The sequence below is a fragment of the Doryrhamphus excisus genome, linkage group LG19 (genome assembly GCF_037039965.1).
Source record: "Doryrhamphus excisus strain RoL-2023G ecotype Guam linkage group LG19, RoL_Dexc_Guam_v1.1, whole genome shotgun sequence".
In the NCBI taxonomy this organism is placed as follows: Eukaryota; Metazoa; Chordata; class Actinopteri; order Syngnathiformes; family Syngnathidae; genus Doryrhamphus; species Doryrhamphus excisus.
The window spans coordinates 13,638,746-13,660,102 of NC_136375.1; the positions used below are offsets into that span (position 1 = coordinate 13,638,746).

A 21,357-nucleotide genomic window follows, 5' to 3' on the forward strand; every position below is an offset into this window, starting at 1 on the left:
TGACAGAGGTACTCTGTAGTTTTTAAGGACATGTTGTGAAAACATGAGCCAAAGATCCTCTATATGACAACAGCGATCTGTTTTTGAGGACCTACCTCAAAAACACAAGTCAAAGATCCTTTATATGACAGGAACATTAAAAAAAACTTCCTGCAAGTCCAAAGATCCTCCATATGACAGAGATACTCTGCAGTTTTTAAGGACATGTTGTGAAAACATGAGTCAAAGATCCTTTATATAACAGGAACATTAAAAAAAACTTCCTGCAAGTCCAAAGATCCTCTATATGACAACAGCGATCTGTTTTTGAGGACCTACCTCAAAAACACAAGTCAAAGATCTTTTATATGACAGGAACATAAAAAAAAACTTCCTGCAAGTCCAAAGATCCTCCATATGACAGAGATACTCTGCAGTTTTTAAGGACATGTTGTAAAAACATGAGCCAAAGATCCTCTATATGACAACAGCGATCTGTTTTTGAGGACCTACCTCAAAAACACAAGTCAAAGATCCTTTATATGACAGGAACATTAAAAAAAACTTCCTGCAAGTCCAAAGATCCAATATGACAGAGGTACTCTGTAGTTTTTAAGGACATGTTGTAAAAACATGAGCCAAAGATCCTCTATATGACAACAGCGATCTGTTTTTGAGGACCTACCTCAAAAACACAAGTCAAAGATCCTTTATATGACAGGAACATTAAAAAAAAACTTCCTGCAAGTCCAAAGATCCTCCATATGACAGAGGTACTCTGCAGTTTTTAAGAACATGTTGTGAAAACATGAGCCAAAGATCCTCTATATAACAGCGATCTGTTTTTGAGGACCTACCTCAAAAACATGAGTCAAAGATCCTCTAAATGACAGGAGCACTCTTGTCTTTTTAAAGACCTTCTGCATTTGCAAAAATGGTAATCAGAGATCCTCTATATAGCGGGAGCACTGTGCTGTTTTTGAGGACCTACTGTGAAGACCAAAGATCCTGTACATGGCGATCTCTTTGTGAGGATGTAAAAGGCGAGCATGTCCCATGTAAGAAGGTTTAGCGTGGACTTGAGAGTGGGGGGGTTCTTCCAGCCGGCGAGGGAATGAAAGAACCCCCCCAGTTAGAAAGTTGAGGAGGACAAAACACCTGTGGAGACGTGAGAAGATGCTCAGGCGAGCAAACCGGGGACCAGACTTTGTGGACGGCGAGGACATCCGAACGCCGCTTCCCGAGTGAGCTGAATTGGATGCAATCAAAGAGGAAAGAGGAGAATGGAGGCTAATTAAGACGAGGAGCAGCCAGCCGGCCCAGATAGCAAGGAAACAAAGATTCTTTATTTATGAAGGAAAGAGGAGAGCCTCCCCTCGTGCGCCAACGACCTGCCCAACCGGGGACGGACTAATTATCACTCGAGGGCCGCTCTCTTCTCCCACGCGCTGCCGAGCGTCACCAGCTAATGGAGGTCTGATTCCGCTAATGCTCCTCCCTCTTGGCCGCCGTCCGCCTCTCCTTATCACCTCCGTGGTTACGTATTTCCTCTACTCACTTCATGTACGCATCGTACACACGATACACACTTTCTACTTCCAATTATACTTCCTGCTTTGGCTCACATCTACTGGGGGAAGGTAACAATAGCACAATATCGAACCATAGACTCTGGAGTTACACTATATCATATGGTACATATATGATGTTTATGGCACGTCATATGGTACATATATAATTCTTATGGCACATCATATGGTACATATATGATGTTTATGGCACGTCATATGGTACATATATGATGATGTTTATGGCACATCATATGGTACATATATGATGTTTATGGCACGTCATATGGTACATATATGATGTTTATGGCACGTCATATGGTACATATATGATTCTTATGGCACATCATATGGTACATATATGATGTTTATGGCACTTCATATGGTACATATATGATGTTTATGGCACGTCATATGGTACATATATGATTCTTATGGCACATCATATGGTACATATATGATGTTTATGGCACTTCATATGGTACATATATGATGTTTATGGCACGTCATATGGTACATATATGATTCTTATGGCACATCATATGGTACATATATGATGTTTATGGCACATCATATGGTACATATATGATTCTTATGGCACATCATATGGTACATATATGATGTTTATGGCACGTCATGTCACATATATGATGTTTATGGCACATCATATGGTACATATATGATGTTTATGGCACGTCATGTCACATATATGATGTTTATGGCACATCATATGGTACATATATGATGTTTATGGCACGTCATGTCACATATATGATGTTTATGGCACACCACATGCATATATATGATGTTTATGGCACGTCATGGTACATATATGATGTTTATGGCACTTTATATGGTACATATATGATGTTTATGGCACGTCATGGTACATATATGATGTTTATGGCACTTTATATGGTACATATATGATGTTTATGGCATGTCATGTCACATATATGAAGTTTATGGCACGTCATGGCACATATATGATGTTTATGGAACTTTATATGGTACATATATGATGTTTATGGCACATAATGTGCACATATATGATGTTTATGGCACTTTATATGGTACATATATGATGTTTATGGCATGTCATGTCACATATATGATGTTTATGGCACATAATATGCACATATATGATGTTTATGGCACATCATATGCACATATATGATGTTTATGGCATGTCATGTCACATATATGATGTTTATGGCATTTCATGTCACATATATGATGTTTATGGCACATCACATGCACATATATGATGTTTATGGCATGTCATATGCACATATATGATGTTTATGGCACATCATATGCACATATATGATGTTTATGGCATGTCATGTCACATATATGATGTTTATGGCACATCATATGCACATATATGATGTTTATGGCATGTCATGTCACATATATGATGTTTATGGCATTTCATGTCACATATATGATGTTTATGGCACATCACATGCACATATATGATGTTTATGGCATGTCATATGCACATATATGATGTTTATGGCACATCATATGCACATATATGATGTTTATGGCATGTCATGTCACATATATGATGTTTATGGCACATCATATGCACATATATGATGTTTATGGGATATCATATGCACATATATGATGTTTATAGCACGTCATATGCCCCTATATAATGTTTATGGCACGTCACATGCACATGTATGATGTTTATGGCACGTCACATGCACATATATGATGTTTATGCCACATCATATTCACATATTTAAGGTTTATGGCACGCCATATGGTACCTATATGATGTTTATTGTATGTCTTCTGCCCATATAAAAATGACATTAAAAAATGTTAATACACATACAAATATTTGTTCTGGCCAAATAAGATTCATTGATTTATATGTCATTAATGACATATACATTTTAACAATATCGTTGATATTTGTATGATTTCTTATATGATGATATGGTTTATCATTTATCATACACTGAGCTAAGAGAGTGAATGTGGGGGTGTCATCATCACTGATCCTAATAATAAGAAGAATGGTGGCAGTAGGAAGGTAGGTGAAACGTAGGTAGGTAGAAGGTGAAGGTAGAAGGTGAAGGTAGAACTTTGTTTGTGCGTGTTTGTTTTGAACAAGCTATAAAAAAGGCCCGGGTGGGTTTGTTTCCACAACGTAGGTGTGGGATGATGAGAGCGGGCAACCTTGACTACGTGCAGGTGGAAGGAACACGCTGCTGGGTTCTCTGACCTTCAGTCCAATTCAATGAGCTTGTTTAGCTAGCATGGTGCAACCAGGCGTGCCCATCATGCTCTATCCGCCAGCAGCTTGTCTCTGAGAAAAGCGGCTATGGTGTCCCTCCCTAGCTGTAGCATGATGGATGGCCGTGTGTGCCCCCCCCCCCTCCCCAACAATAATGACCGACTCAGCACCTGCTTGGTCTGTGTAAGCCTCGTGTTTACAACGGGGATGCGTGTCCACAACAACGCAACCGTGCACGATGGCAACAGCCTGGATGTTGCATCCGAACGGCGTTGGAAGTCCATCACCATCCGCCATTGTCCTGCACTGATGGCGGTAAGGATGGCCCGATGGGAGGATGACGCTTTGATGTTTGGATCTTTTTGTTGACGTGGAGAAGAAAAGGGCTTTAATGTCCACACCAACTTCTCTTTTTTCCTCTTTTTCATTTCAAGTTTCGTTTCTATTTTGTTGATGGTGATGATGATGATGATGATGATGGGCTTGTACAGTCAGCATCATCGTTTGGCGGTGGCTGATTATTTCTGGGGAAATAATGTCCATGGATATTCCGCACTCTTTGAGACACATTCATTACCAGCGAACGCAACTAATCATCACAAATTCTTTTTTTGGTTGAGGTCAGTGCATGATTGACAGCAGGAAATGAAGCCAGGTGACGTGTGTGTGTGTGTGTGTGTGTGTGTGTATTACCAGGAAGTTTGTGTACCAAACACAACTTTGAGTGTTATTATGGCTCTTCAAACATAAAAAGTAATGGGAATAATAATAATAATAAATAAAATAAATGGTTGCCATGGCAGCCATACAGTCTAGCTAGCACGGATGCTAACGTCTGCTGTTCATAAATGTCAACGAGAGCAGGGAGTCTGAGATTAACCATTAGTCCAAGATTAATCATTACTCCTAGATTAATCATTAAGTGCACTTATATTTATTTTCATTTCTTCATCTTCATTTTTAAAAAATTGAGACAGGGTTTCCACCCTCGGGCATCTCTGTGTGGAGTTTGCATGTTCTCCCCGTGCATGCGTTGGTTTTCTCCCGGTATTCCGGTTTCCTCCCACATTCCAAAAACATGCTAGGTTAATTAGCGACTCCAAATTGTCCATAGGTATGAATGTGAGTGTGAATGGTTGTTTGTCTATATGTGCCCTGTGATTGGCTGGCAACCAGTCCAGGGTGTACAACGGCTCTCGCCCGAAGACAGCTAGGATAGGCTCCAGCACCCCCCGCGACCCTCGTGAGGAAAAGCGGTAGAAAATGAATGAATGAATGAGACAGGGTTCCCACCATTCAAGTGTAAAAAGAAGTTGCTAAGAGATACGTTAACTTCCTGTGTATTTTTCCTGCCACTGTATTATTATATGAGTATTATAATATGAGTAACGATGTTGGACGACACGTGTTCTCGGTCTGAAAGCCATCATCACAACTTTGATGTTCTCTGTGGCGCCCGGCCATCCCCTTCCCCGGTCTGGGACAGGAAGGGGTTGATGTTTTTTCGGGGGGGTGAAACGAGGTGGCGGACACTCGGACGCTTGGCGTAGCTTCCTTGGATGGACGTGCCGCTTTGTAAAACAGCCGCGGGCCAGCTGGGCAGCGAGCCCTTTGCCAATAGGAAGTCGGCGCTAGCGTGGCTTTGTGTATCAATCGGAGTGAGGCAAACACGGAAAGTAAAAAGTGTGCGTGCGTTAACTGTTGTTGCTGTTTGCGTTGTTTTCATCGCCAGCTGGTCTTTCACGGAAAGACGCTTTTCCGTGTCGATGCTTGCATCAACAGCAAACGTTTGTTTTTCACTTATCCCTTTTAGTTCTCAGCTCTAAATTGGAAGTGAAATCTTCTTTATGGGTGTTAGTGTGTGTTTGTGTGTGTTTGTGTGTGTTTGTGTGTGTTTGTGCGTGCTTGCAAAGCATCAGTAAAGTAGCCTCTGGGCTCGCTCGCTGGAGAAGACGCATGGCGCCATCAGACACAACAGCCAAGACGGACCCCAGGTAGCTCAGGTAGCAACAACAACCAGCAACAGAAGATAGAAGGAGTGACAGGGAAACATATCACCTATAGGCATGGTCCGGGAAGGGAGGGGGGCGGGGGGGTACTGCACTAGCGTAGCGTGCTGCAGTGCTATTCATTCTGTATGCCCCACTGTGGTTTGGATTGGCAGCATAAAAGATGATTGAAGCTTTTGTGCAATCAGCTCACGCCCACGCTGGACACACTGTAGGCTGCACAGGCACTCACTGGACACTACATTAGGTACACCTGCACGAGCCAACGCATCCTCATGCGACACTTATACAACATTCTGCAATAGATACACAGACTGTACGGCTCCAGTGGATCCATCCACGCCAAGATACCACAGCTGGAGCTCTGCTTCCACGCCGCGTCTCTGCAGGCGTATACGTTTTTCCTTTGTCGGGATGATTTCTGATTACTCATTTTAATTCCAATCAATCCCCCCCCCCTCCTGCTCTGGCGACCAGGGAGCGTCTGTAAATCATAGTTTTGTGCTTGAGCTGCTGCATCACATCTCCGCAGCCGGTCAGCCATCCATCATGGCAACTGCTCATGAATCTTCCTGGCGGCTTAAATCTATTTTCTCATTGGAGAAGACATTTCAAGTCAAGACAGGAGTGAAGGAAGTGACTCCTTGAGTGAAGCGGAAGGCCCCGCTGAGTTGGACCATGCAGCGACACAAAAGCTGTGTTAATGGCCGCCTTCAGGAACAAGGAAGAGGATTTAAAGTGGAACACGATTAGCGGACACATTGTGATGTATTATTTTGGTATTTCCTACTGGAACTAGGAAAAGGGCTTAGGGCTCCAAAACAGGAGTCACCTTGGACCAGAGCATGAGCGATGCCACTAAAAGCCATTCAAGTCAGGAAAACACAAAGCCACTCTTGCTTTTCGTCATCAGTACCTTCTCAAGGGACAATACAACATTTAGAGTAGTCATTGTACAGCTTGTATAGCTTTACTGGCCACTGAAAATGGGCCAATTGTGTAAATATCTGGCAAGATAACTGTGTCTCGGTGTTGGTAGTGTACATGAGTGCTGCCGACACTGGGGGAGCTCCGGTTCATTGAGGGTAAAAATGACTTACTGGGCAGAAACTGGGTCACATGTTCCAGCATGATAAAGGCACCCAGGCGGTGGCTTGTGTTCTGATATACAAGCTGTACACTGACTACTCCAAAAGTATTCATTTCCTTCAAGATGACGAATGATTGGTGCAATGCGATGTCTTCTTCCTGTCAGCTACTCCACTGTTTATGCTAACGACTGTCCCTTTTTTTTTCATGTCGTCCACAGCTCCCATCAACCCTCATCTACGTAAGTACTATTAACTTAACTATTCCACGTTACGACATCACTCTGTCATCCGTGTTTGTTGTCAGGGAACGGATGGCAAAGATGGCAAACACGCTGCTTTTTTCCATCAATGAATGAAATCATCACGCGCTTAATGACTCCACGTCTCCATTCGCTGCAGTGCGAACGCCCACTAATGCTGCCTTGCATTGTTTGTCCGCATTATTCACCGGCGCGGAATCCACACTTTCAGTGATTGAGAGCAGCGATGCACTGTGCTGCTGGGAATATTTACTCATATTTTAGTATGTTTTTTTAAAAGATGGATGCTCGCACAGACAAGCAAACAACAAACATCTTAATCACCGACATCATTATGCCGCTCCCTGAAGTTAGCTGCACACCTCCTCTAAACGCTCTCAGGCATGAAAAGTCAAAGAAAATAAGCTCCACTTCATTCCACATCGAGAAAGGTCGCTTCATCCTCTGATCCCGAGTCGGCCACCTTGGGGTCTCCGCTTTCTCGGAGCGACGCTTCCTCGGCTCCGGCCCACGCGCTTACCTGAATACGAGCTGCCCACGCCCCTCCCGCTCGAGGTCGCGGCTCCGCTGCGTTTGGAATTGAATGAATATTTACCGCCTGTCCTCCGGTTTGCCGTTTAGCTGAGATTCTTGGTGTTGATTGGAAGTTGAGGCTGCGATGCTCCCTTCATTGTGATGCCCCCCCCCCACTCAGGAGACCTCCACCAAGGCCAAAATCCTTAAACATGGTGTGGTTCTACTAATGTACTTTACCTGACGTTAATGCTAGCTTTAGCCAGGAAGTGGGCCAGACCGGAATCGAAATGAATCATCGGAAACAGAATCGTTCAAATTCAAACGATGCCTACCTCTACCTCTGGAACACACTTCCGCGAGCACAAGACTTATTCCCTCTTATTATGTCGACTATATTGGGTAAGGCGTTCAGACAGGTGAAGACAGGTTTTCTATGCTCGAACTACCAGAAATTCACTTATTACGCTCTGATGGACTCTGGAACCAATTAACAGTGATAAATGAGGGATTACGGTATAGTCATGAAGGAAAAGTTTAGGCTTGTCAAAGATCCTCTATAATAAAACTGGAGTACTATGGTGATTTCGGAATCTCGTGGGCCAGCTGAGTCATATTCTCAAAAACTCTCTGGATCGTTTTCACCAAAACATCAGTTGCCAGAGCCAAACTCCATTGGAAAAAAACAGGATTTTAAGGCGGGCCAAACTCCATTGGAAAAAACAGGATTTTAAGGCGGGCCAAACTCCATTAGAAAAAAACTGGATTTTAAGGTGGGCCAAACTCAATTGGAAAAAAATTGATTTTAAGGTGCGCCAAACTCCATTAGAAAAAAACAGGATTTTAAGACGGGCCAAACTCCATTGGAAAAAAACAGGATTTTAAGGCGGGCCAAACTCCATTGGAAAAAAACAGGATTTTAAGGCGGGCCAAACTCTATTGAAAAAAAAAACAGGATTTTAAGACGGGCCAAACTCCATTGGAAAAAAAACAGGATTTTAAGATGGGCTAAACTCCATTGGAAAAAACAAGATTTTAAGGCGGGCCAAACTCCATTGGAAAAAAACAGGATTTTAAGATGGGCCAAACTCCATTGGAAAAAAACAGGATTTTAAGGCGGGCCAAACTCTATTGAAAAAAACAGGATTTTACGGCGGGCCAAACTCCATTAGAAAAAAACAGGATTTTAAGGCGGGCCAAACGCTATTGAAAAAAACAGGATTTTAAGGCGGGCCAAACTCCATTGGAAAAAAACTGGATTTTAAGGCGGGCCAAACTCCATTGGAAAAAAACAGGATTTTAAGGCGGGCCAAACTCCATTAGAAAAAAACAGGATTTTAAGGCGGGCCAAACTCCATTGGAAAATGTGCGACTTAAAAGACCCGTAGACACGGTCACAGAATTTGGAGCTGCAGAGGTCTTTGCAACATTGACAGAAGGCAGGGAAGGGGGGGGGGGGGTTACTATCCCTTCTGCATACTACTACACAGATAAGAGTCTGATCGGGAAGCAAGGAGGCGGAGTCAATTTGAAAAAGTGATTACAGCGAGTCCTTCCGCAGAAATAATCCAAGGACGACGGCCTCACTTTGACTTTGGACGTGCTCAAAAGTGCCAGCGGCTCAACTTACACACACACACACACACACACACATGCAGCGCTAATACCTTGACACTGAGCCTGCCCAGCATTAGGTACACCCGCTGGTTGGTGGTTGTAGTTGGCAGCACTGCATAATAATGCTGAGAGCTGTGCCTAATATTTTGACCTTTCGATAAAATATCTTGGATTGGATCTCATCAGATTGTGCCTGGGGAGCATTAAGCAGCGCTTCAAAGCCCTTTTAAACGAGATTGCATTCAGTTAAACGCTAATTTGAGGCTGTGCGTGCTTTTTATTGAGTACAATCCATCATGCTGCAGTGCAGGCCCGTCACCCTAAACACACACACACACACACACACACACATACATACAGTACGTACGTATATACGCTGATGTTGCGCATTTCTGGTGCACTATGCACCGCCCTCCTGAGCACCACCGGGTTTCTTTGTCAAGGAAACCCGGCTGAGATCACCAGTCAGCGCGAGTTCACGTCTTAATTTAGAAATGTGTTCGTTAACATCGCGTGTCGTAATTAGGACTTTACTGTTGTAGATCCCTCCCCTGAGACACACACACATACACACACGCACACTGCAGGAAGTCTCATGAATATACACAACACACACACACACACTGACTACGTTGCTGCCTCCGCCAGGAGAGTTCCACTGCAGCTTCGAGGAGGAGCCCATCTGCATGTTCACGCAGGACAAGAACGACGACTTTGATTGGACGAGGCACAGCGCCGCCACCCGCGACACAAAGTACACGCCCAACACGGGGCCCAGTGGCGACCGTAGCGGCTCCAAGCAAGGTGAGCGTATTCCACAAGCGTCAAAAGGTTGTCTGTCAAACCTTGTCATGTTTGGGTTGGTTCCAAAGTAGTAAACTTTGGTCTGCCATGAAGTGTGCCCACACGCTGGCGCTCTTTAAAAGTATGTTTTAGAAGCTTTGGGTGAAATCTAAGATGGCAAAAATATCAGAATATATAATCCAGTCAACAGATGGAACTTTGTTTTGCAATGTTTGTATTACATCACCGAATACAGTATGTCGCAAAAGAGCTTTAAAAGTATGTTTTACTAGCTTTTGGTGAAATTTAAGATGGTATAAATAACATTATTTTAAAAAACCCTACACATTCACCTCAGTAGAAAGGATTTTGGTTTAGAACAGGGGTCTCAAACACGCGGCCGCTAGTTTGAGGCCCCCGCCTTGATATGAAAGTTTAATGTTAGTGCGGCCCGCGCAAGTTTGATATGGATGCTGTATGGTATCATGTACCCAGAAAAAATTATTACGTTTCATTCATGTTCATCTTAAAGGTTAAATAACTGTTAATAGTTATCCTCCCTATCCGTGTGGAAGTGGTAAGTTTTTGCTATTTAAGCTATTTAAGTTTAAAGGAAATAACTTGAAGGCTACCGTTTAGGTCGCTAGCTCTCTAGTTTGCATGAGTTAGCATGTGTCTCAAGACCCTGCAGTTGCGCAATATGTTGTAAATAAAAAGAGTATAAATGTGACTATAGTCGTGTTTTGTCATGTCTACAGGGCTCTAATAATGCTTTGTTCATTTTAATCTGAAAAAAATCATTTGTCTACCCACCAACTATATGTGGTTTCTTAAGTTTTTATTATTTGCCGTTTTATTATTATTATTATACTTATTTATTACTGATTGATTTTCTTTATTGTTGATTTCTTTCTTTATTTTTCATCTTATTTTGTGCAGAAAAATAAAAGATATTTGAGAACAGTGGAATGTTTTATCAGAGCTTTTATTGTAGAAAATCGGAACCAAAGCACTGAAAAAGTTTGTATATTTTTTTGTTTTTAATAAATGCGTTTTTTTGGGGGGTTTTTTGAAAACCTGATGTGGCCCAGACTTGCCCATACCCTAGCTCCAGGGGCCCCCAGGGAAAATTGAGTTTGAGACCCCTGGTTTAGAATATTTGAGTTAATATGTCACTAAAGCTCTTTAAAAGTATATTGTACAAGATTTTGGTGAAATCCAAACCAGATGAGAGTACTGAGTAATAACCGTATGCACCGTATTGGAAAACGTGATCCATAATTACATACAGTTTGCACCATATGGTACAGCCACACTGTGCCCTGATATAAAATTAGCAACATTGAATATAATTAATTTAAACACTTGAGTCCAACGTGCTGCTGAAAGTGCCGCTATTTCAAAAAAAATGTTGAAACAAGGTTGAATTATTCAAAGTTGGCAGCTACATAATGGATGCCTTGACCAATTTCCACAATCAAACAGCTTGCATGTGTTTTCTCTCCTTCTTATCTACGCCGCCGTTTAGCCATACCTTCACCGCAGGTATTCCATACGTGATGAATAACCAATAAGCCAAATAGGATTTGAGGGTATGAATCCTGGAGGAATGGAGGTTGTCTTGCGGATGCGGCCCATTACGGCGGCCCAGCAGCTGAAGCAGTAAATAATGCATCAGCTTTAATCACCTAATGGTTTCAAAATGTCCGGCATTTCATTACTGGGCCTCGTTCCTCTTTGAAAATAATTATCTGAGATTCAGCCCAGGGAGATTTTCCATTAGATTTTGGCTGGGGGAGAGCGGAGCTGCTTAGCAGCCTAAACGCCTGCCTGCGACCATTTGTTGTTTGCGACTTCCTGCGGAGTGGGAAGACTAATTGCTGATGGAAGTGTCATTGACTGTTAAGGCGGTCTGGCGAATAGGAAAGGGCCGTGCTTAACATGCACGTTAAGGGGTCCCGAGCTGGACTTAAAGTGGGTCAGACGGGGTCGCCCTGGCAACACCGGAGTTTGGATGATAGTGATAGTTATTTTCGGATTTATTGTGCAGTTTTGACTGCCATATTCTGTATGATTATGACTGCCTTCATGCCAATTACTCATATATGGAAACGCTGTGGCCATTCGGAAACCTTCCATAAGTTGGAACAGTCCTAACTCTCATCCACACGTGAAAATCAGCCCACTCAACTCAGTGACGTGGAAAACTACACATATCACAAAGCGCCTCACATGCGTCTCAGACAAAATGGACGTTAACAGCAACTATTACTGACATTACTGGCAAAGGTGTGATCTCTCGCATCTGCTGGTGCTTCCAGGGTTCTACATGTACATCGAGACGTCCAGGCCCCGCAAGGAAGGGGATCAGGCTCGGCTGGTCAGCCCGTTCTTCAACATCGCACCCAAAAACCCTTACAGCATCACCAACCCGCCCGCCTACTGCTTCGGCTTCTTCTACCACATGTACGGCAAACACATAGGTGAGTGTCTAGTGCTTAAGCTATTTTCCACCCAGCGGCCACATCATGACCAATGAAAGGACGCCGTTTGCCACTTGGATGTTGTTTTCTACTCATAGTTATGACTTTTGTTCCATAATGGAAGAAATTCTTTCTTTCTTTTTTTTGTTGTTTTGTTTCTCATAATATTACGACTTGGAAATTGTTTTTTCCAACTATTTCAACTACTAAAATGACATTATGGTATTACGTCCCTTAATATTATAGCAAATTTATGATTGTAAAATCACAGATTTTTCCAGTTAAATTCAACTTTTTTCTTCTTTTGCCCTTATTTCATAAAATTACAGCTGTATTTTCCATTTCTACTGTTGTTTTTTTCTACTTTCATATTGTAAATCGTATGCTTGTCGTGTGAGGACTTTACTCTCATAATATTTTGAATTTATTCAAATTCAAATATAATTTTAGAACTTGTTTGTAATAACATTACGACTTGAAAAAAACATTCATTCATTCATTTTCTACCGCTTTTCCTCACAAGGGTCGCGGGGTGTGCTGGAGCCTATCCCAGCTGTCTTCGGGCGAGAGGCAGGGTACACCCTGGACTGGTCGCCAGCCAACCACAGGGCACATATAGACAAACAACCATTCACACTCACATTCATACCTATGGACAATTTGGAGTGGCTAATTAACCTAGCATGTTTTTGGAATGTGGGAGGAAACCGGAGTACCCGGAGAAAACCCACACATGCACGGGGAGAACATGCAAACTACACACAGAGATGTCTGAGGGTGGAATTGAACCCTGGTCTCCTAGCTGTGAGGTCTGCGCGCTAACCACTCGTCCACCGTGCCGCCTTAAAAAACATATATGTCTTGTATTTCACCTTGATAATTTATGAAATTACATTATTTTTATATGAGGAGTTTATGCTCATAAAATGACTTTATGCTGATTTTTCTGTGTCTGCTGTTGTTGGGTTTGTGCAATTATATCTTTAGAATATACTGCAGGCTGCGGGTCACAAATGGCCCTGAGTCACACTTTGGACACCCCTAATGTTAGGTTTGTGTGTTGTGGATATCAAACATTAAGTATTATCCCAACTGGGCTTTTTTGCAGCAAATGAAGAGTACATAAGCAGTACGAATGTTATTCAGTATGGCTGGTCCATAATCAGGCATCAGTGAGACAGCACGGTGCGGCCTTGAGGGATGAATTGACGGATGATTGCACCCAGCCCCACGCTGTCTGCCACCTGTGCGTCCCACACCAGGGTTTGTTTGCATCGTCATGATGGAGCGCTTGTTTGTTTGCGCCATGAGACGAGGCAAAGAGAGGAGAAAAGATAGACGGATGCTTTATTATTGTATCACCGCGGCTTTGAGTGGCTGTCACGTGCTTGCAGCTAAAGATATTCGAACTGTATCTCCTCTTAGCAACACAACCCCATCAAACGGAGATAACAACCTCGCATTGAGGGTTTGAAAGTGGCAAAGCTGTCGAGGGAGCACTCTGCGGCTTTTTGTCAGACTCTCCACCTTCCTCCGCCGTGGGGAACCAATCAGGTGGCCGCAAAGTCACTGCTGCTGTTTGTGTGAAGGCAGCGGCGAGCCAGATTGGATTTTAAAAAAAAAACATCCAGCATATATACTGTAGTAGCGATTTCAACTCAGGTCCACATGATGAGCTGCAGAGACGGGTCATAAAGGCGGCTTAGAGGCGCTGGATGCTGCCGTTGATGACCGTTGGCTGAGAAAAAAACGTATTGTTAGGTTTGTAACTCGCAGATCTTTTAGTTTGACAATGAGCCAAATATCCACTGGCTATTGTTGGTACATCCAATAAAGAAATGACTGTAGGGTGTCGTGACCTGAGACACAAGATGCGGAAGACAAGATGAGATTTAAGAAAAGTACAATAAAAAAAAGATTTTTAAAATGCCTGCGGATGATTGATGTTAGCTTATTTTCCACAATTTTCTTGGTAATTTTCCCATCCAAGGGCGTCACGGCGCGCAGACCTCACAGGTTTGATTCCACCCTCGGCTATCTCTGTGTGGAGTTTGCATGTTCTCCCCGTGCATGCGTGGGTTTTCTCCGGGTACTCCGGTTTCCTCCCACGTTCCAAAAACATGCTAGGTGAATTGGCGACTCCAAATTGTCCATAGGTATGAATGTGAGTATGAATGGTTGTTTTGGCTGGCGACCAGTCCAGGGTGTACCCCGCCTCTCGCCCGAAGACAGCTGGGATAGGCTCCAGCACCCCCGTGACCCTTGTGAGGAAAAGCGGTAGAAAATGAATGAATGAATTTCCCATCCATCCACCATCTTTCGCTTCTCCGAGGTGGGCTACCTGTCCAGCTCCTGCAAGTGGATCCAGAGGCATTCCCAGGCATAGTCTCTAACGTGTCCTGGGTCTTCCCCAAGGCCGTGCCTTGTTGCTAAGGAGAAATAATTTTGTCCGCTTGCGCCCGTGATCTTGTCCTTTCGGTCACTACCTAAAACCTGTGACCATCCAAGATGGTAGGAATATCCTAGTCCTCATCCCTGCAGACACAGCACCAATCCCCGTCCATCCTTCCCTCCCCTTGTGCAGGGTCTCATCCCCGACCTGAAGATGGCCCCCCGCCCAATGCAAATGTTGACCGGTTTAAGCAGTAGACACCATAACAATGTATCAGTCATTCCTTCCAGGGCTTTAAAGATACTTTGTGGGTTTAAGCGCCTTCCTTTTGTGGCGCTCCCCATCCCCGTCTACACCTCTAAGGTCAGGCAGTTTTATTTTACACGAGCCAATAAAAATGTAAAACGTCCCCAGAGCTTATAGGATGCAGCCTGCTAGGGATCCGGGGCTGGCAGCACAATGGCCCGCCCAAAAGATCCACATTATTACTGGATCTAGTTTAACCCGGCGAAGGCCTCTCATAACCGCTTGCAGCTTTTCCAGAGATTACAGGTGTAATCATGCATTATGTGTCCTGCGGCGCTTCAGCGGGGGGAAAAGTACTGCAGGGGCAGCGGCAGCAGCGCTTTGGCATGGCCTTTGTTGGCTGCTGCCAAAACCACCAGGTGTTTTCTGTCCACTCAGGGGGGACGAGCACTCTTTTAGCAATAACGCTGCTGAGTTACGGAGCGTCACCTCTGACATTTACGGGCTTAACAGTCCAGAAAATGAAGTCTTGTCGGCTCATTTCAAGTCCGATGATTACGGGAAACCAGTTGGCTGGCTGGGAAAAGGTTAACTCACAGTTACTCATTACATTTGTCCCATAGGCTAGCATGGAAATGGTCTTTTTAATTAACAGTCATCTCATTTTTAATACTCTTAATTGTCCCGCAGGTGTTGAAAAACGTTAGCCGCTATAAAATCATTGAAACGGTCCGGTAGCTTTGATAACCAGCGATGTACGACGTGTGTGGACTATCGGTGGCCTTGGAACACCTTGGTGAGACCAGGCTGGGTCTGGCTTTCCCTCCTGAAACTGCTGCCCCCGCGACCTGGACCCAGATAAGCGTGGATGGATGGAAATCCGTTGGCACCGGTGGCCTTGGAACACCTTGGTGAGACCGGGCTGGCTCTGGGCTTCCACCCTGAAACTGCTGCCCCCGCGACCTGGACCCAGATAAGCGTGGATGCATGGAAATCCGTAGGCATCGGTGGCCTTGGAACACCTTGGTGAGACCGGGCTGGGTCTGGGCTTCCACCCTGAAACTGCTGCCCCCGCGACCTGGACCCAGATAAGCGTGGATGGATGGAAATCCATTGAAATCCAGGCACCGTGAAATCCATTAAAGACTGGAATTACAGTGATTACATTTTCACACGGTGCGCTAACCCTGCGTTCCGCCGCCATAGTGGTGGAGGACGGTGACTGAAGACAACTGCTGTCTGCTGACGAGTGCTCCCTCCTCTCGCTGGATAAGATGCTGGCAGCCAACATTTGGCTGCGTTTAGCTCAGTATTCTTGTGAGACGACAAGCAGCATCAGTGCCATCTCCACCCTCCACCTACTCCCCTCCCCAACCTTCTGTTCCCGCTTCCAACCCACTTCGACTGACGCCTTCTTTCTTTGTTCCTCATCCAGCTCCCTTCTAGTTTTACGGCCACAAAGTAGAACAGAAGCATCCAGCATTAAAGGTCCTGAGTCTTGAGAATTTTAGAATGTATTCTGGCGTGCAGATGTTTCACTGCCGACCTCCTCTCCTGCCGTTAATCGGGTCATATTGCAGATTTAATTTAGTAAAAAGCCGGCTGACCTCCATCCCAAGCACGCTGGTCAGGGGTCTGGACCCAACATCTGGAGGCGTAAAACAGGCAGGCAGAATGTGAGCAGAGAGGGCAACCGGGTGTAGTGATGAGAGCTCCTTCCAGGCTTCCTGCCGAGGTTGAGTAGGCCGTGACATTTCCAATTTGCTCAAATTGATCACCAGCCAGACTCTCTCCTGCCTTGCCTGTCTGCCCGCCGCTCGTCTGCGGCGATGCCCGTACCTAGACTGCGGCGTGTTATGATGAATGGGCTAAATGTCAAGGACGTGAAAACCCAGCTCAGATCTTCCGTATCCACGCTCCATTTAGTACTCCACTTCTCAGGTCGGGGAGAAATTCGCCCCTGAGCTCATGGCATGGTCGTCGGCGATAACCGCGACCTGTAGACGTGAGTTCTCGTGACAAATGGGTCCAATAATGGAAGATCACGTGGCAGCTGAATGCTTGTGTAGCTGTGAGTATTGAGATTTCGGGATGCCGCTTCGGGGTCGTGGATTGAGTCACTGTCAACTCCTGGCTCGGAAGCCTTCCAGGCCTCAATCAGCGTATCAGGACGCCACACGCTGATGAGAAGCAGCGGCGAAGACTCCTCCGCGTGCTAGCTAGCTAGCGGGCGTTTACCTGGGCTGAGGTCACGCTGCATTTGCCGAGGCACACATCAAAGTTTGCCGGTGGAGCCCGTCTCGCATCGCTTGATGGGATTACGGCGAAGCTCACAGCGGGTGTTCTGACCCCGCCCCAGCCTTCTGTTAGCAAGAAGGGTGGCACCTCACCTTGGTTGCCCCCTGTTGTTTTGACAAACAATACCCCGAAGAACGCACTGACATAACCGCCTACGTCGCAGTGAGTACAAAGAGAACGCCAGCTTAGCAAGATTCCTCACGCTTCTTCCAGATGAAACCGCAGGTCAAGTTTCGTGCAGGAGATCTTCTTCTCCCCCTGGGGAGATATCTGTTGTGTGATGAAAGGGCGTACAGTGGAGCTTGCTCACGTTCCTTCCGCGGTAGCGAGGCAAAGATGCTGCCACCGAGGCCGCTCTGCCTTCCACTTCTTGGCAGCGACATCCTAAGTGGTTGCCGTGGGTGTCGTCATCCGCCGGGTTTCAGATCAAAGCCTGGTTGCCAGACAAGAGGTCTCACTGAGGGGGGTCGGGTTCAGACGGAGTCCTTTTGAAACAATATCACACGCTTTTATTTTTACCCTAAACAGAAATCTAGTCCACTGAAGCAGACATGAAGAGTTGTGGCAGTATCTCGGCACGCCGCAGAGAAAAACCTCATACTTGTGGCGGAAGCTAGCTTAGCCCTTGAAATAAGGGGTGCCTGCTAAAGCTAATGCTATCTATATCCAGGATCCATCTAGCTATCTAGATCTAGGCGGTGAAGGCCACATAGTGACAAATGCCACTTTGTAAAGCAGCACCGGCAGATATGCTAACAAGGCATCTCTAGTATGAAGGTCTTAGGTCTGGGCTCTTTTCCCCCTTTCAGCTGTTGATACATACTGTAGATATTTTATTCATCCCTAATATTAGGACTTTAGTCCAATAAAATATTGACTTTACTAATAGAACTTTTCAACAATCAATCTTCCCGATCTCCTGACTGTGTGGAAAACATGCTAACCACTCCACCACCGTGCGGCTCGTTACATTTTCTTCTGGTAATTTGGACACCCTCGGTATCACCTATTGCTGATTGGCTACTGGAGTTGTTGAAAGTGTTTGAAGTGGTATGAGGTCGTCCAGTCTGGGTTAACGGAAACTTTTCCCGGGAAACTTTTGAAACATTTTAACATTGTGACTAATTTGGACTTTTATGAGCTGGAGAATAATTCATCTTAGCGCAGAGGGATCCCACCCGACTTAAAAAATGCATCACTTTGGCGCGACTTGAGTTTGACCTTCGCTGGCTCTTCTTGGCTTTGAATGTTGGATGAAGTGCCGATATGAATTGAAAATGCATGAGTCAAAAGGTGAATATGTGAAGAAATGAAAGTATTTCTAAGGTTTGAAAGGTTAAAGACTGACGGACTAATGATAGACTAATGTTGTTGTTATTTGGTGGCTTGGTTGTGATTGCAGTATGACAATATCATTCTCAGGGCGTTGAATGCTCTCAAGTGATCTTCTCAGGTTGTCTTAGAAGGCCTTTTTCTTCTCATCCGAGCTGGCTCAAAGACTAGATAGGACAGCTGTGCTCTCTGTCATCGATTCAGTGCCTTGAGAATCCAATGATGCTAATTTTGCATCCACTTGCAGGGACGCTAAACGCCTTCCTGAAGCAAAAGGGCCAGATGAACTCAAACGGCCCCGTGTGGTCGCTTAGCGGCAACCAAGGGGAGCGATGGAAGCAGGCCAAGGTCAGCGTCCATCCCACGGCGTCCTTCCAGGTAAGGACCACTTTCATAAAGGCACTTTTCAACGGGCAGCGGCGAAGCTTTGGTTAGCCTGTCTGTGTGTGTTTCCGTGGTGTCCTTGAGGGGCTGCGTTCCCCGGAAATATCACTCCCGCTTTGGCATCATCTTCCTGCTAATATGGAATGCCGTTCATCTTCATCTTTTCCATGGTCGATGTTGTGGAAAGTAATCCCAGTTTCCCGATGAATGAAGAGAATAGCCAGCAGCAGAGGGCCAGTGTTTGGTGTCCCAAATATAGCAACAATTTCCAGTTATAAACAAACCATACGTTGGGGTGGGATTAAATCAACTCTGCTTCTTCCTACTCCTTTTCACACACACACACACACGGTTTCAGGTGGTACTCGAGGGAGTCCGAGGACCAGGCATCGAGGGAGACATCGCCATAGACGATGTCACGTTGGAGGAAGGGGAGTGTCGCGGCCCGCTGCCCGGTGAGTAGCGCTAGCATCCAGATGCTAAAACTGTCAAATCAAGCCAGATCTTTTATGTGTCCCGTCCTCGCACTGTACAACGTGATCTACAAAAAAGGGGATCTAATCCTTGATATTTGCCAGCCCCCACCAAGGCAGGTGATGGGGGGGTCGCCATGGCAACAGCATTGTAATCACATGAATGACGGCCAGGATGGCAGAGCGCTGGCACAGTAATTGGACTGTATGAGCAGCGCTGAGGTAAAAACAGAAGTAGGCCACAGAAAATGGTCTGAAATTGACGAGGTAATGCGGGCAGGCAGAAGGACGCCGTCCGCTTTGATTGAATCTTCTTTATGCTCCGAGGAGCTTTTTCTCCCAGGAAGCATCTCCACCTCACGTGTCCCTTTAACAATTCATGGAGAGATGAGGCTAGCGGTCTCTTTTCATCATTGTCGTGGAATTCAGCTTGCAATTTTAGTCAGCGCGCTGTATTTATTTTATGATCTATTATTATTTTAGCTATTTTCCATGACTTTGAGAGACGTTGATTCACTCCGGGCCACGGGGGCGGTCGGCCGGGGCTCGCGACGCCATGAATTATAAAATTCAATCTGGCGTGATGAATCTTATATGGCCTGACGTGATGTAAGAGGGGAACATTTGAGAAATGTGTCACGGCGGCTGACGGAACGTGTCTTCTGGCTGATGTTGTTAATCAAGAATAGTTCACAGCGACCTCACAGGTTAGTCCTTGCCCAGAGGGAATCATCGCACAATGAACATGATGTATGGAAGCGGAGAAAAGAGAGAGAGAGGCTCGGCCCCAGTTCAGCTGCAAGAACCGGAAGCCATGAAACCTTCTTACGTTGCTAATAACGATGTGTATATGTCATGAACGAGTCCTTTAAAATTCCCAAGTATTACTCAACTGGGACTCACGTAACAAATCTCCATTAACTCGTTTACTTACCCACCTCTGCTACCGCCGTCTTCCAAAAGGGAACCAGGTGACATGTCATTCACTCTTCCAGTGTAGTAGCCCTGTGGGGAAATAAAGCTCCAGTTTCACTCACCCACAGGTGTTGGACAAAGACTTAACTGACTCAAACGGGTACTTGATGAAGACTCGAGCTACACTGACTCACAGCTGCTGAACAAAGACTTATAGCAAAGTTGTTTGACCAAAAACCCAGCAGACTGCGTGGGTATACTTAACCGTAACCGTAAATAAGCGTGTAATTAGTTTATGCCATGAAAGCAAGGCTATGTCACAGGCTTTATAAAGTACTTTACTGTAAAGTCATAAAAAGGGAAACATGGTCAACATGGTCAACATGGTTGCCATGGTAAATTGCTGCTATACAAGCCCTTCCATTGCTCATATTGTTGTTGAGTTGCTCGTATCGACCTGACACTGATTTCCTTGCAGACCGGAACTCCATGGCCCCCAGCCCCTGTGTTCATATATGGCTGCTGTGCGTCACCTTGGTGACGACCCTCCTGGAGGGTCAGAGGTGACCCCCCTGGCCGTCATCTCGAGAGGCAAACATTCAGACCCGCCGTCTGTGAGCTGTAATCTCGGCATCCCCGTCACCAAAGATTCATGCATCCCGAAAAAGCAGCAACGTCGCCGCCACCGCCGCCGCCCCCCGTGGCGGATCTCTGTTGGGACAAAATGACAACAAACTGTGATTTAAAAAAAAAGAAA

General features: G+C 45.1%; 1 protein-coding gene across 4 annotated transcripts in view; it reads left to right on the forward strand.

The window, feature by feature from the left end:
• The window catches only part of LOC131107463 (MAM domain-containing glycosylphosphatidylinositol anchor protein 2), a 165,416-nt gene extending 144,059 nt beyond the window's left edge, over nucleotides 1-21,357 (forward strand). For all 4 annotated transcript variants that reach the window (XM_058057536.2, XM_058057538.2, XM_058057535.2 and 1 more), the window contains exons 14-19: nucleotides 7,123-7,143; nucleotides 9,943-10,098; nucleotides 12,399-12,560; nucleotides 19,076-19,206; nucleotides 19,571-19,667; nucleotides 21,079-21,357. In XM_058057536.2, coding sequence (XP_057913519.2) covers nucleotides 7,123-7,143; nucleotides 9,943-10,098; nucleotides 12,399-12,560; nucleotides 19,076-19,206; nucleotides 19,571-19,667; nucleotides 21,079-21,167 — 656 coding nt within the window. In that variant the 3' untranslated portion in view covers nucleotides 21,168-21,357. The remainder of the gene's footprint in view (nucleotides 1-7,122; nucleotides 7,144-9,942; nucleotides 10,099-12,398; nucleotides 12,561-19,075; nucleotides 19,207-19,570; nucleotides 19,668-21,078) is intronic.